At 40.8% G+C, this 15,330-nt stretch overlaps 1 protein-coding gene across 2 annotated transcripts in view; it reads left to right on the forward strand.

The window, feature by feature from the left end:
• The window catches only part of LOC110496814 (voltage-dependent calcium channel gamma-7 subunit-like), a 31,708-nt gene extending 24,378 nt beyond the window's left edge, over positions 1 to 7,330 (forward strand). For both annotated transcript variants that reach the window (XM_036952721.1, XM_036952720.1), the window contains 3 exons: positions 1,037 to 1,177; positions 3,591 to 3,736; positions 5,029 to 7,330. In XM_036952721.1, the coding sequence (XP_036808616.1) occupies positions 1,037 to 1,177; positions 3,591 to 3,736; positions 5,029 to 5,505 (764 nt within the window). In that variant the 3' untranslated portion in view covers positions 5,506 to 7,330. The remainder of the gene's footprint in view (positions 1 to 1,036; positions 1,178 to 3,590; positions 3,737 to 5,028) is intronic.
• The last annotated feature ends 8,000 nt before the right edge of the window (positions 7,331 to 15,330 follow it).

Here is a 15,330-nt window from a genome sequence, read left to right on the forward strand (position 1 = left end):
AAGTAACATAGCACTACTGAATAGACAAATAGACAAGGTAACAAATAATTGCAGCGCAAGCAGACAGACGTAAAAAAAAAGACACGTAGCCTTAGTTATTGGTTTGCGTAAAACAGCTAAAACACAACAGTTACAAATCGTTCGTACACGTATATAACATGTTGTTTTTTCTCTCCATGTGTTATGTACTGTGCATTCATTTACAGTACCGGTAAAGTTTTAGAACACCTACTCATTCAAGGGTCTTTCTTTCTTCCTTTTTTTTACTATTTTCTACTTTGTAGAATAATAGTGAAGAAATCAAAACTATGAAATAGCACGTATGGAATCATGTAGTAAACAAGAAAAGTGTTAGACAAATCCAAATATATTTTATATTTGAAGATCTTCAAAGTAGCCACCCTTTCCCTTGATGACAGCTTTGCACAGTCTTGGCATTCTCTCAACCAGCTTCACCTGGAATGCTTTTCCAACAGTCTTGAAGGAGTTCCTACATATTCGGAGCACTTCTTGACTGCTTTTCTTTCACTCTGCGGTCCAACTCATCCCAAACCATCTCACTTGGGTTGAGGTCAGGTGATTGTGAAGGCCAGGTCATCTGATGCAGCACTCCGTCACTCTCCTTCTTGGTCAAATAGCCCGTATAGCCCAAATAGTGTGTTGAGTCTTTTTTTCTTCTTTTTGGTTACTACATGATTCCATATGTGTTATTTCATAGTTTTGATGTCTTCACTATTATTCTACAATGTAGAAAATAGTAAATATAAAGAAAAACTCTTGAATGAGTAGGTGTGTCCAAACTTTTGACTGGTATTGTATTTATTAACTTAATTATTCATCAATAGAGGACACATAAAGCTTTTTTCACTTCATTATCCCAGTGGGACACTGAAACTTGGATTAAAACGATGTAAGAAATGTTTCATGTTTTTTCTAAATCATATTTTTCTGGAGTGTTGAACTTAACTCTCCCTCCTTATCTCAATATATCTTTCCCTCTTCTTCTGTATTTCTCTTGACCGGTTTCCCTCATCAGAGATGGTACGGACGGCCACACCGTTCCCCATGGTTTCGCTGCTTTTCGTCTTCACCGCCTTCGTCATCAGTAACATCGGACACATCCGGCCCCAGCGCACCATCCTAGCCTTCATCTCTGGAATCTTCTTCATCCTCTCAGGTAAGGAGCCACATAAACGTTTCCAATTGGCTGTTGTTTTAATGATGTTCAGTGTTCAAGATGCTTCTTGGTTGATGAAAGCTGCCAATGGTATCTAAATTAGGTTCTGTGTGATCTGGGTCTGGAACCCTCGTGATTGGTTTCTGATTTAGTGGCTTGGCTAACAGTTTATCCTGATCCTCAGTTGTTTATAAGATTACATCATTTTCTATTTGGGGGTATTGCATGTCTTGCTCACAGATGCTAGCCTAGCATGAGACGCTGCTGACAGAGCAGTTATGTGCCCATCTTGTCCTTATTACATGTCACTGACCTGCAGCAGTGAACGATTGCACTGTTTCAGGCGCAAATTGAATACATTGTGCTTTTCTAGTAGTTAACTCGATGAAAGGTATTTTCTGTTTATTATTTTTCTACTGAGCCATTTACTTTATGTTCGTATTCTTATCTTTTATTATTTCTTATTGTCGTTGCATTGTCGAGAAGGAACCTGCAAGTAAGCCTTTCGTTGGACGGTGTAGACCATGTGTATCCTGTACATACAACTTATACAACTTGAAATTTCCTGGGCTGTGAGCTGAGATTTTTTTTTTTTTTACAAATAAAACTTAAAATATTGTAAAACCACAACAGCTTCAGGTAATGGGTCTCAAAAAACGACTTGAGAAATCCACTGGACTTGAGAAAATATTCTGTTATTCTGAAACCATTTCAACAAACTGACAGCTCTCTAGTTTTTCTGCATTACATTGTTCTCAATGTCTGTTCTATAAAAATGTGGTTGCCATGGAATTACATTTCATCATAATTTCACAACACAAATGACTAAAAAAGTCCTCGCAAACAAAACGTTTTCACATCCTGATTCAGGATCAGCTCTCCATACACCTTTTCCTAACCCAAACCATTCTGAAGAAACAGAATGGACGACGCTTCAAACTGGCTCCCGGTGCAGCCTGCCTTTCTTCAGAGAGGGACAGTGTTTTCTAGCACGCCCACGCAGAACGGCTGACTGCTGCTGAGAGGGAAGCAGGCGAGGCGAGGAGCTAGCAGCAGCTAGCCACACAGCTCCCCCTGCTGACCCAGTAAGGGGAAGCCAGGTCACTGGTTCCCAAGAGCTTTGACCGCTGCATCTGCTGCTGCTGCTGCTACTGCTGCCTGCTCGAGCCTGCTGCCTGAATCTCCTCCTGCTGTTGTTGTTGTTGTGGTGCTGGTCAGGGTTGATTATGCAGTGGGGCTGTTGTGCTGGTTAATGGTGGAGGAGGATTTCAGGGTCAGAGACAGCAGCAGCTGAGGCTGGCCGGCTGGGGAAAAGCACAGACACGTCCTTTAATTAGGTTTTCTTTCTCTTCCACCACTGCTCTTGTCTGTTGTCCTTGTTTATCGCAGATTCGCAGGCAGTGGTTGGGATTTGGTTTCCATTTAGTACAATGAGGCTAATTTATTCCAAATAATGAATCGTTAACATGTGCTTCAAGAGGAAGTTTTGAGGACATTATTCAGTTGTTTTCTTGTTGCTTTTTAATGAGTCAGGGTAAATGTGCTCAAATGTTTGGCCATACGAGCTCTTTTCCGTGTGAAGGCAGAAACACGTAGCAAAAATGGTGGCTTTTGGAAGGCTAACTGAGAAAACATTTGAGAAACTATGATATTTTTTTTGCAGTGGTGACACTAATTTAGCTAGTCTAGTGTAATACAATCGTGGTGGTTGTAGTAGTAGTAGCAATGGTTGGTCATTTGCAGTGTATCGTAATCAGATTTTACCATCTAGAATGTATGATTCTTGTTTTTGTAAAATAATGTTCTCATAAAAGAACAATAACAATGGGTTGTCCTCAAAGCTCCTGTCTGTATCCTATGCCCTTTGAGTAGACTATTGACTTTGGCTCAAAATATGGTGTTTTTAATCCCATTCCAGCGGTGTGACTATAGGCCACATACTGTCCCACTTTCCAGCTGTCTCGCCCTTTATGTCAAGAGGATCTATTTGGATGCCAAGGCAACAAGCAGTCAGAGATGTACTCATATGAACATTCCAACTCTCTCCCTCCATCTTGCCCACTGTGTATCCCCCTGTCTCCAAATCTCTCTCTCGCTCTCCCTACCACCCACCCTCCCCTTCACGTTCACACTCTCTGACCCATTCCCCCATCCACTCTTGCCACTGGCATTTGTCCCTTCCCTCCTCCCTTCCTCTCTCTTCCCTCTACCCTTTTCTCCCTCTCGCATTCTAATTTACAATACCCTTTCTCTGTCACTCACTGTTTCATATAATCTTCCCAACCCTGTACACTCCTTCTCTCCATTCTCCCTCTCTCCTCTTCCTCTCTCACCCTCCACTGGCCCGCCTCTGCTCCCCCCCCTTTCCCTCCCTCTCTTTTTCTCTCCATCACCCTCCTCTCCCCCTTCTCAGGGCTGAGCCTGGTGGTGGGCCTGGTCCTCTACATCAGCAGCATCAACGACGAGGTGATGAACCGGCCACGTGAGCCCGAGCACTTCTTCCACTACCACTACGGCTGGTCCTTCGCCTTCGCTGCCAGCTCCTTCCTCCTCAAAGAGGTCAGCACACCAGTGGCCTGCTAGCGTAGCGCACGACCACTAACTACTAACCTCTGCTAACTGCTAACCAACGTCTAGCGCAGTACTTCATTGTTAGGACCCCCCCCCCCCCCCCCCCCCCCCCCCCCCCCCCCCAACCACCTTGCGTCAACATTCATAAATGTTAATAGCGCACACTTTAGGGTGACAGCTCTGTCACAGCGGCAGCTTAAAACGCTGCTGTCGTCACATGAATATACAGTTCGCTAGAGGGCTTTTTTTTTTCTCCAGCCCCTCTGCGGCGGCAGGAGGAAGAGGAGAGGGAATAGCGCTTAGCGCCAGCGCCGATGTGCTCAAGTTTCAAGGATGTTGTATCAAGATGTCAGCGATGAATAGTGGATGAGGTGTAAATGCTTGGCGCAACATGAATGCATTTTTGATAATGAGTTATTACACGGAGGAGCGGTTTGGTTGAGCCTGAGCATTATTGTCTCTTCAGTGCATTGCAGGGTAGGTTGCTAAGACACTAAGAGGTTTGTGCATCATATTATTAAAATGTTTCATATTTTATATTGATTCAAAAATTTTTTTTGTAGATCTTTCAGGAAGCGATATTACATCGTGTTGTATTGAGGGGGTATTGTGCTTTATTAAAGGCCCAGTGCAGTCAAAAACGAGATTTTCCTGTGTTTTATATATATTTCTAAACTGTGAGGTTGGAATAATACTGTGAAATTGTGAAAATTATTACAATGCCATTTTACTGTAAAGGCTGTATGAAAAGAACTCATGAAATGTCTTCCTGTTTGGGTGGGATGGAGTTTTGGCCTGCCTGGTGATAAATTAGGTGACAAATTAGTTAATATACCAATCAGAAAGAAAGTTGTTTTCACTTTTCCCCTCGGCACTCAGACCACTCCCAGACAGTCCTAGCAAAATTGTTGCTTGAGAAATGGCTCTTTGCTTTGAAGCAATTGTTCTTTCTTTTTTAAACATTTGCATTGAAAACAATCACAGTAAGGTACTTAATTGTTACCCACAAACTATTTGATATTGAGATAAAAATGGCTGCATTGGACCTTTAAATGTTCCAGTATTTATTGTATTTCATGGCCCAGTACTGTATGTCATTTTTATATAATATGATTTATTTTTAGTTAGACTTCTTTTTGCTGTGGTTTAGAGTGTGCCCGATGTATGTATGATGGCCCAATGTGTCACTTATGACTTCTTTATGATGTTGTTTCAGTTTCATGTCATGCGTTAATATGAGTCATGGTATCTCATAGTGTGCTTGCGCTGCTCTCTCCCAGGGGGCTGGGGTGATGTCAGTGTATCTCTTCATGAAGCGCTACGCCGAGGAGGAGATGTACCGGCCCCACCCATCCCTCTACCGCCCCCGCCTGTCCGAGTGCAGCGACTACAGTGGCCAATACCTTCATCCCGAGTCGTGGCCTCCTCCAAAGAGGGGCCGCAGCGCGTCTGAAGTCTCCAGCGACATCTCCATCCAGCTGAACCAGACGCCCCCGCCGCCCAAGGGCAGCTCCATGCAGCAGCAGCAGGCCCCGTCCTCTGGCCCCTCCTCGGGCGCCAGCTACCAGCCGTCCTCCTCCTCCTCCTCCTACCCCCACCACTCCATGTCCTCCCACCCCCTCCACTCCAGCCACCACACCATGTCCTCCCACCCCAGCGGGCCCCCTCCCCAGTCCATGCCCATGGCCATGCCTCCCTCTGCCCAGCCCCCTCCCCGATACCACCAACACATGCACATGAGTGCCTCGCCGTGCTAGAAGGGGGGAGTGAGGGATGAGGGAGGGAGGGAGGGGAGGGGGGGATAGACAGAGCAGGGGTTGGCTCTGTCGTACGTCCAACACACAGAGACAGATGCAAACGCACACACACACACACATGCACACATACGTGCACACACAGAAGTGTGGGAGGAGAGATGGAAGAGGGGAGAAAGGAAGGATATTTAGGAGATCAAGAGAAAGAAGGGAATAAACGAAGGAAAGAAAACGAGATGGGTGGAGGATGATTCACAATTGATGCTGTGCTTAAAATGAAGACAGATATTTTAAAAGAGGGAGAGAGAGAGAGGGAGGGATATGATCATCATTTACACAATAAGAAAAAGAGGGAGGAGGGGGGGGTTTAATAAGAAAGGGTGATGCTGTTTCAGAAGAAAAAGAATTTCGCATTTCAAGCACTAACACACACAAGAATCAAGAACAAATTGTATATGCATAGAGATTTATACTTAAACTGTATAGACATTTTTCTTTCTCTAAGTCCTGGAAAAACAAATGTTGAAATCTTAACCATGTTTGTCTTTCATGAGATGTGTATTCCTGTATGATTAGTTCTATCATTTCATTCATCGTTTGTATTTGAGAGGCAAGAATTGTGAGTACGAAGACGGAAATCTGAGACATCTGAAGATCATTCAAGAGGGTTCTGTGACTTATCTGCACATACTGTAACATCTCAGATTCCCCAAGGGTTCCAAAATTGTTCTTCGGCTTTCCCCATAGGACAACCCATTTTGGTTCCAGGTAGAACCCTTTTTTGGTTCCATGTAAAATCCTCTGTGAAAAGGGTTCGACATGGATTCTAAAAGGGGTCTAGCTGGAACCAAAAGGGTTCTACCTGGAAAGAAAAAGGGTTTTTTCTCCAATGAGGACAGCTGAAAAAAACCTTTAGGTTCTAGCTAGCATCTTTTGTGTGTGTGTGTGTGTGTGTGTATAAATGTCCAGGTCATAGGCTTCAGCATCCATAAAAAAACACTTGAATTGTTGTTTCATGTTTTTGACTAAAATGCCATGGTAACAAAGAAAATCCAGAACTTTCCAACATTTAGAAATATTTATTTCTGAGAATATAAAAAAAAAGCACCCATTTTACTACGAAGAATGAGAGCCTATTTGCAGATTCCATGAGACATATGATCCTCCTTTGATTGCTAATTAGCTTGAGTGTTCATATTCTGTAGCACATGGCTGCTTACCAGTAGAGTATCTTCCTTCTATTCATAGTTACCAAAAGAGCTTCCCATACAGCAATGGAGTAGATTGATGAAGTAAAGACTGTGTTTGTTTTGAAATGTTTACTTTTCTCCTTCTGACTGTGACTCGGTATATATAATACATGCTGCCTATGTAGCCTACCTAATGCACAACATGTTTACATTCTATTCTGATGTTTATTGGTATCCTTATACTAAATGCAACACACACGCACACACACACACACACACAAACCAGCTGCCACAGTCCTGCTATAACTACAATTACTACTATTTCTACTACTAATATCAAAAGAAAGATTGTGACCATTATCATTATCTATGTTTATAAACATCTGTATTATAATAATGTAAGTAAATGCAACTATATATGAATATATAATAAAACCATAGAGGATGTGTGAGAAAGAAAGTGAGAGGCTGATAAGAGTTTAACAATGTCTAATATAAAGCACAGAAATCAACATTGAGTGTACCAAACATTAGAAACCCCTCCTCCCCCCTCAATTTGTCGGGGCATGGACTCTACAAGGTGTCGAAAGTGTTCCACAGGGATGCTGAACCATGTTGACTCCAACGCTTCCCACAGTTGGGTCTAGTTGGCTGGATGTCCTTTGGGTGGTGGACCATTCTTGATACACACAGGAAACTGTTGAGCGTGGGATAACCCTGCTACCATACCCCTGTTCAAAGGCACTTACAGTACGTCTTTTGTCTTGCCCATTCAACCTCTGAATGGCACACGTACACAATCCGTGCCTCAATTATCTCAAGGCTTAAAAATCCTTCTTTAACCTGTCTCCTCCCCTTCATCTACACTGATTGAAGTGGATTTAACGAGTGACATCAATAAAGGATCATCGTTTTCACCTGGTCAGTCTATGTCATGGAAAGAGCAGATATTCTTAATGCTTTGTATACTCAGTGAATTTCACAATAGCGTCTCTTAGTGAATGAAGGTCTAAACGAGAGCAAAACATGACCAATGGGTCTCTGTAGCACCACCTAGTGCTTTTGTCGTGAGTCTGATTGCTCTCCCTCGAGGTTGAACTTTGCCTTTTGTGTCATGACATGCTCATTTTTTCTAGCGAACCGATAGCAATTCCGGACTTGGGGGATAGAAGAACGACTTATAACAAAGTCTTGCAATATCTGCCTACAAATAGTGAACTAATTCCTGATCAATGTACATTCATTTCAATTTGAGACATTGAATTGCATTCCAATTGTTTTCCTAGTATGATGTGGTTGTTTTTCCGAATTCCAGATCTTTTCATGCGACCAGAAAACTTGATCAAATGTTTTTTAATATCTATATTGTTTTTTTTATGTAGCAGATGCACATACACATGTGATGAGTGGTAGCGTTCGTTTGTTTGGGACCCAGGACAGCGATGGACAGCCTATAATATAGTATAGAGTCAAATATATGAACGCATTAGCAAACAGGACTGGCTCCTGCTGGAGGGAAAACTATAACAAAATAATATTTGTAGCTTGTTCTGTAATCATAATAGGTAGAATAGTGTAGTGGTGTAGTTTTATTAACTCTATAGTGTAAAATATAGTAGGCCTATTCTGATTTGGTGTGAGAGGTTGATTAAGAGAGAGAGAGAGAGGGAGAGAGAGAGAGAGAGAGAGAGAGAGAGAGAGAGGTGAAAGGGGTAGCTATAAGAATTGTATCACATTTTATGTTGTCAATTAAATATTATCATCTGTTGTTTTTCCTCATTATACTACTCTGCTAAATTGAGGTCTCCTTTCGGAGAGCCATGTCTTGACTAGACCGTGAATGTTATTGGAGTTGAGGACGATTGTGGTTTTTCCGTAGCTCAAGTGAGATTCATTGATTTCCTCAAGCTCCTTTTATTGCCTTCACTTGTTTCTCCTCTTGCTTCCCACCCCCGGTAAATCCTACCTTTTGAACTTTATTGATCATTTGTCTTGGTTTGTCTCTCAAATCCCCGTTAATGTAATGTGGGGCAGACTTGTTCCACCTGTCTCTTCTCTTTGCAGGCCTCGTTTTTCACTCTTTCTCCATTTCTTTCTTCTTCTGTTAAGGCGCTCTCTTAGAACCTGTCTTTGAGCTTATTAAAATGAACTGTGCCTAACAACAGTAGCGGAGATCAAAGCTATTCATTATTATCATGATCATTATATAATTCTTATTGTTGTTACTATTATTATTAGTGTAAATATGTTACCCATATTTACCACAAAATCAACGATTTAATGGTAATAATGACAATAATGACATTTTCTTTTTGCTAAGCAATGCACTAATGAATCTGAAGAGATTGTTCATACCTGAGATACCATTTGTTATTGGATCGATGCCTGGGGGTTGCTGACTAACGTCATTGTTCCACAACTAATGAATAAATCCTAGAGGTAAACCTGTGTGTGCTTAATGTTTGTGGTCAGATGTCTGGCACACACAATCACACACACAAAACACACACAATCACATACACACACACAAACACAATCACACACACACAATCACACACTCAAACACACCTACCACTGATGTCAGGAACTTTTAGAGTTGAAAAGATCAACATGGCTAAACTATATTGAGATGAAATCCTGTTTGCACACTGGAGTAGAGAACGAATAGCATGACTGGAGACTGACATACTCAGTATCTTGGTAATGCCCCCTGCTATTGTGTTTTAATCCAAAGCTCTGCTTATTTAAAGCCATAAGAAATGTAGCAGTTCCAAGTGTGTGTGTGTGTGTGTGTGTGTGTGTGTGTGTGTGTGTGTGTGTGTGTGTGTGTGTGTGTGTGTGTGTGTGTGTGTGTGTGTGTGTGCGTATGTATGTGTGTGTAATGGTGTTAATGGGTGTTACGATGTTTTGCGTGTGTGTGAACTGTGTGTAGTGTGTGGACCAGAAGTCTCCACAAGAATAGTACCAAACAAAAATTGGACCAACTGGGGACATTTTGTTGGCTCCCACGAGATCAAATGCTATTTCTAGGGGGTTTAGGGTTAAGGTTAGAATTAGTGTTAGGGTTAGAATTAGGTTTAGGGTTAGGAGCTAGTGTTAGGTTTAGGGTTAAGGTTAGGTTTTTTGGGTTAAGGTTAGAGTAAGAGTATGGTTTAGGGTTAGGAAAAATAGGATTTTGAATGGGACTGAATTGTGGGTCTCCACAAGGTTAGCTGTACATTACTGTGTGTGTGTGTGTGTGTGTGTGTGTGTGTGTGTGTGTACAGCGGTGGGTGGAGTTCATGATTTGGAGGCCCCAGGCAGAGGCCAGTCTGAGGCCCCCATGGGTTTTATAGTAAAGATGCAATTTCTCTGTAAGAATGTATTGCCTTTTAATGTTCCACGAACTCAACCAGCAGTGACGTTTTCATCTGATTGTCAAATCACTTCAAAGAATAGGTTAAGTCACGTTCTGACCTTAGATCTTTTGTTGTGTCTTTGTTTTAAGTATGGTCAGGGCGTGAGTTGGGTGGGTTGTCTATGTTCTTTTTTCTATGATTTGGGATTTCTGTGTCTGGCCTGGTATGGTTCTCAATCAGAGGCAGCTGTCAATCGTTGTCCCTGATCGAGAACCATACTTAGGTAGCCTGGTTTCACTTTTGAGTGGTGGGTGCTTATTTTCTGTTCTGTGTTTTGTTTCACCGTTCAGGACTGTTCGTTTTGTCGTTTTATTGTTTTGTTCAGTGTTCAGTGTTTCTTATTAAAACAAGATGAACACTTACCACGCTGCACCTTGGTCCTCCTCTCCTTCTCCTTCATACGACGATCGTTACAGGTCATCCTTTGCGCGTTCATCCAAAATAATTCCAGCATCCGAACAGTGCACTGTGCACCCGCCAACTTTCCTTCAATTCGCATGGCTGAAACGATCTCACGGAGAAAGCATCCGAGCGAGTGAAGGCCATACTCTTTTTGGCCAGTCAGCATCAGATACATGGGCTACATATGGTAAGACACAGGGGCGCTGTTTCACTCGCTCGGATGCTTTCTCCGTGAGATTGTTTCAGCCATTCGAATTGAAGGAAAGTTGGTGGGTGCACAGTGCACGTTTTGGATGCTGGCATAATAAAAAAAAATATATGACCAGCTCACAAGTCCGTGTGTGTGTGTGTGTGTGCGTGTGATGGGAGAGTACAGATTACACATTACCTATACAGAATCACCTTTGGATAAACTGGAAATACAAAGGAAAGCCATTGAAGTTTGCAGTGAACAGCTATTTCAGGCTCGTAATTTGTTTTATGCCCATAGGAATATCATTCAAATTCTGAGTAGGCTTACAAAGACCGTAGGGTGAATTCAACACATTGTCACAGTTAAGTGTTACACGACTTATGCCGGGCTGAATAGCAATTTTTCTCTCAATTGACTTCATTAATTGACCCACCATAGGCTATAAATCACTTCAGATTGCGCAGTCAAACGTCTTTCAAACGTTGTACAAACTGAAGCCAATACCATGAACTGTTGATGATAGCCTATATCTGCGAATGAACACAGCCCATGTCTTCTGTATCACAGAGATCCTATCCCCCCTGATACATTGTGACAAAATACACCATATTACCAACGATTGTTCTATCTGTGCTATTAACAGTGGTGACCTGTTTAGCAAAAAAAGAGTTTGCAAAGCTGTCATCAAGGCAAAGGGTGGCTACTTTGAAGAATCTCAAATATAAAATATATTTTGATTTGTTTAGCACTATTTTGGTTACTACATGAGTTGAATGAGTAGGTGTGTCCAAACCTTTGACTGGTACTGTATATATGTTTTTTTGTTGTTGTTTGTTATTTTGGCATTAATACGTGTCACATATCAGTTTCCAAACAAGGGGAAAAAAATCATAATTGAGTTATTAAAGCCGCATACAAACATGGTCTCTTTTTTGTTTCCTTGAGTAAGGCAGCTCCAAAATGCAGGTGTTTCAGCCTAGCTCAGTTTTTTCTGTAGTGGTGGGGCAGCCAGCAAAAAAAATCGGAGCGTATGGGTTGGTAATGCTCTCTAGTTGCACCGGGATTGGCTTAGGGTTCGGTCACTCATGGGGATACTACATCACCGCAAAATCTACGGGTAGAGCTAAAAAATTCAAGCCCCTCGGGTGCGGACATAGAGTTACATTAGAATTGCCCATCCAAGAAGGCTCAAGGTCATTTGCCACAGATAAAATTAAGTCAAATCATGTTACCATAGCTTTGATTGGTCTGATCATGTCAACATCATACTTTCAAAATCTTAGCTAGCAAACTAGACAAGCAGTTGTCATCATGCATCACGTCGACAATCTACTGGCAAATCCTTTTCAATCCATATGAAGAGAAAGTATAAAGAAAACATATTGGTGCTCATCGGCCATTGGACATAAACATTACACAGGAAGTTGGAAATCACAAATTCAACAATGAGTGGTTTGGAAGGAATCAGTGGCTAACTGCAAGCGTTGCAAAGCAATCACTAGCCTGCTATTCAGTGGAATGGGTGTGTGGTCCAGGTCTGTGTTTAAAGGTTTCTTGTCCAAGTTTAAAAAGATAAACATTCAACACCATGGGCCAGAAAAAGTTGAATACATTGGCCATGCTGTCAATCCAGCATGATTTATGCCTCGTTCAAAACAACTGGAAACTCAGAACTGGGAAATCTCAGACTTCAATGAGTTCTGAAAAAAAAATAACTCTGAAAAAAAATTAGCTTCGACTGGGAAAATTTGCTTTGAACGGTCATTAAAATTCGGGAATTACAACTTGGGATATCGGGTCTCTTTCTAGAGCTCCGACTTGAAGAACACTGACGTTGTGATTTGACCTTGTTTTTTTCTGAGTTCCCAGTTGTTCTGAAAGCATCATAAATCCAGAGAATGCCAGACTTTGATGCCAAAGTTTGATGACAAACATGGCCCACAAGAACAGCCGAGCCACCTTCCAGTTCAAGTGAGCACAGCACAACAAGGTGCGTCCAAAAATGTCTTATATGCTGAGGCATAAAGGATGTAACATGCCAGGGAGATATGTATACTGTAGCTAAGAACGTAATACTAAGTGTACTTTGTGTAGTAAGCTGTTAGAAGCCCATGTGCCTCACCGTAATAATTTGGTGCCTTTCACCCTCATAACTTCGCCTACTGTTGGGGAATTATTTTGTAGTACTATTAAAACTTTATATGAATGGGAACAGTTCCATTAAATTAAAGCATGGCACTTATCCTAGATTTGATTTGAAAATAGGAATTAGGCAAGGTTGCCCAAGTTCACCTTACCTCTTCCTGCTTGCAAACCCAACTTCTTACAAGTTTTGTTAAATCCAGCGATATAAAAGGGATCTCTAATGCTGACAGATATTATCATAAGTCAGCTTGCAGATGACACAATCCTCTTTTTGAAAGATGCTGACCAGATTTCTAGAGCAGTCGATGTGATAAATATTTTCTTGTCTTTGCCTAAACTTTAATAAGTGTGAATGGTTTGCTGTTAAAGACTGTGTGATACCTTCTATATGCAATATTCCAGTCAAGGAATAAATAGCATACCTTGGGTTTACCATATCTAAGGATCAACAGGGAAGATGCTCATTCAATTTCATACCTGTTATTGAAAAAAAAGAAAAGAAGTTGAATCATTGGTTGTTTGCAGAGGGATTTATCCTTGAAAGGTAAAGTAGGTAGTATTGCGTTCTAAAGCTGAAGGTATCTCCAGACTTACTTATGTAGCCCAGTCCCCACATCTTGACAACAAAATAGGTAAAGCGGTTGACCAGATGCTTTTCAACTTCATCTGGAAAAGTCATACACATTATATTAGGAAATCTGTCGTTATGAACACATAAGAATATGGTGGTCACAATTTTATAGGTTTTCCAACTTTGAATAATACTTTTAAGATGAATTGGGCTAAACACTTCTTAAAGAATCCAACATCAATTTGGAATTTCATCCCTCGTTATATCTTCTCCCGTTTTGGTGGTTTCATTTTTATGTTACTTTGTAACTATAACATTGATAAGATTCCTACAAAATGACCTGCTTTTCATAGAGAAGTATTCTTAGCGTGGTCGTTAATATATAAACCAAATTTTCCCCCTGCATAGGTATTTCATTTGGAACAATAAGGATATTTTTTATATAAAAACAATATCCCTGTTACACCTAGAGAGTTCACCATAGTCTTTGATGCTATTCCATCTGGAACTCTCATGTTGTTTAGAGGTGTAATCAGACTTCACCTTCTTGACCTTCCCTCGTTTAGTCCAGTTGACACTCCAATAGGAGAAATGTGTTTCTCCTTGCTCCCTCAGAACAACAGATCTATAATACTTTATTTCAAAGGGCCATTGTTTCCATTCCTTATTTCACAACTTACTGGAATACATTCATCAATGATATTTGTTGGAAAATGTCTGGTTATTACCACACAAATACCTGCTTGTTAACAAGGTCAAAGAGGTTTCTTACAGAATGATCCATAAATATTACCCTGTGAATCATTACCTAAAGAAACAAAACAAATACATTAATATTAACTGTACTTTTTGTGTTGAGCGTCCAGAAACTGTTTTGCATTTATTTTGGCGTTGTCTACATGTATAGAAATTATGGAAAGATATTCATAGTGATATTCATAATTGTTAATATTCTTGATGACTTAATTTTTTTATGGGAGAATGTGCTGCTTAGTTTCCTTAACTATAAAAAGGATAAAGAAAAAATGTACTTTTTCCTAATTTCATGGTATCCAATTGGTACTAGTTACAGTCTTGTCTCATCGCTGCAACTGAAAGTGAAAGTCACCCAGTAAAATACTACTTGTGAGTAAAGTCTAAAAGTATTTGGTTCTAAATATACTTAAGTATTAAAAGTCAATGTAAAAGTATAAATCATTTCAAATTCCTTAAATAAAGCGAAGCAGAAGGCACCATTTTCTTGTTTTGAAAATGTATGGATAACCAGGGGCACACTCCAAAACTATGCATTTGTGTTTAGTTAGTTGCCTGATCAGAGGCAGTAGGGATGACCATTTGTTCTGTTGATAAGTGCGTGAATTAGACCAATTTCCTGTCCTGCTAAGAATGCAAAATGTAATGAGTACTTTCGGGTGTCAAGGGAAATGTATGGAGTAAAATGTACATTATTTTCTTTAGGAATGTAGTGAAATGAAAGTAAAAGTTGTCAAAAATATAAATGGTAAAGTAAAGTACAGATACCCCCCAAAAAAACTACTTAAATTAGTACTTTAAAGTATTTTTACTTGAGTACTGTACTCCACTGCTGATGCAAATGGTTGCCCAATCAGGCAGGCTAGATGCAGTTCATTCGAAATGAACATGCATTCAAAACGCCAGGCTTTTGAGCAGTTTACAGCATAGAGTTTTGTACTCACGTGAACTACCTACGATCAACTTAATTTTGTTTTCTTTGTAAATTGACTGGAAATATTCACTGTGGTATGAAGCCTAACATTGAGTTTATGAATAATGAGCTAATATGCATACGCTTCTAACATAGGCTACATGTTACATCTCCCAGCCTGTCTGTCTTCATTGTTCTGTAGTGCAATTATGCACCTGGCCTCCCCGGCTGCCATGGTTATTCCTTTTAGATCTTGTGGAGTT

This window comes from Oncorhynchus mykiss, chromosome 18 (assembly GCF_013265735.2).
Source record: "Oncorhynchus mykiss isolate Arlee chromosome 18, USDA_OmykA_1.1, whole genome shotgun sequence".
Taxonomy (NCBI): Eukaryota; Metazoa; Chordata; class Actinopteri; order Salmoniformes; family Salmonidae; genus Oncorhynchus; species Oncorhynchus mykiss.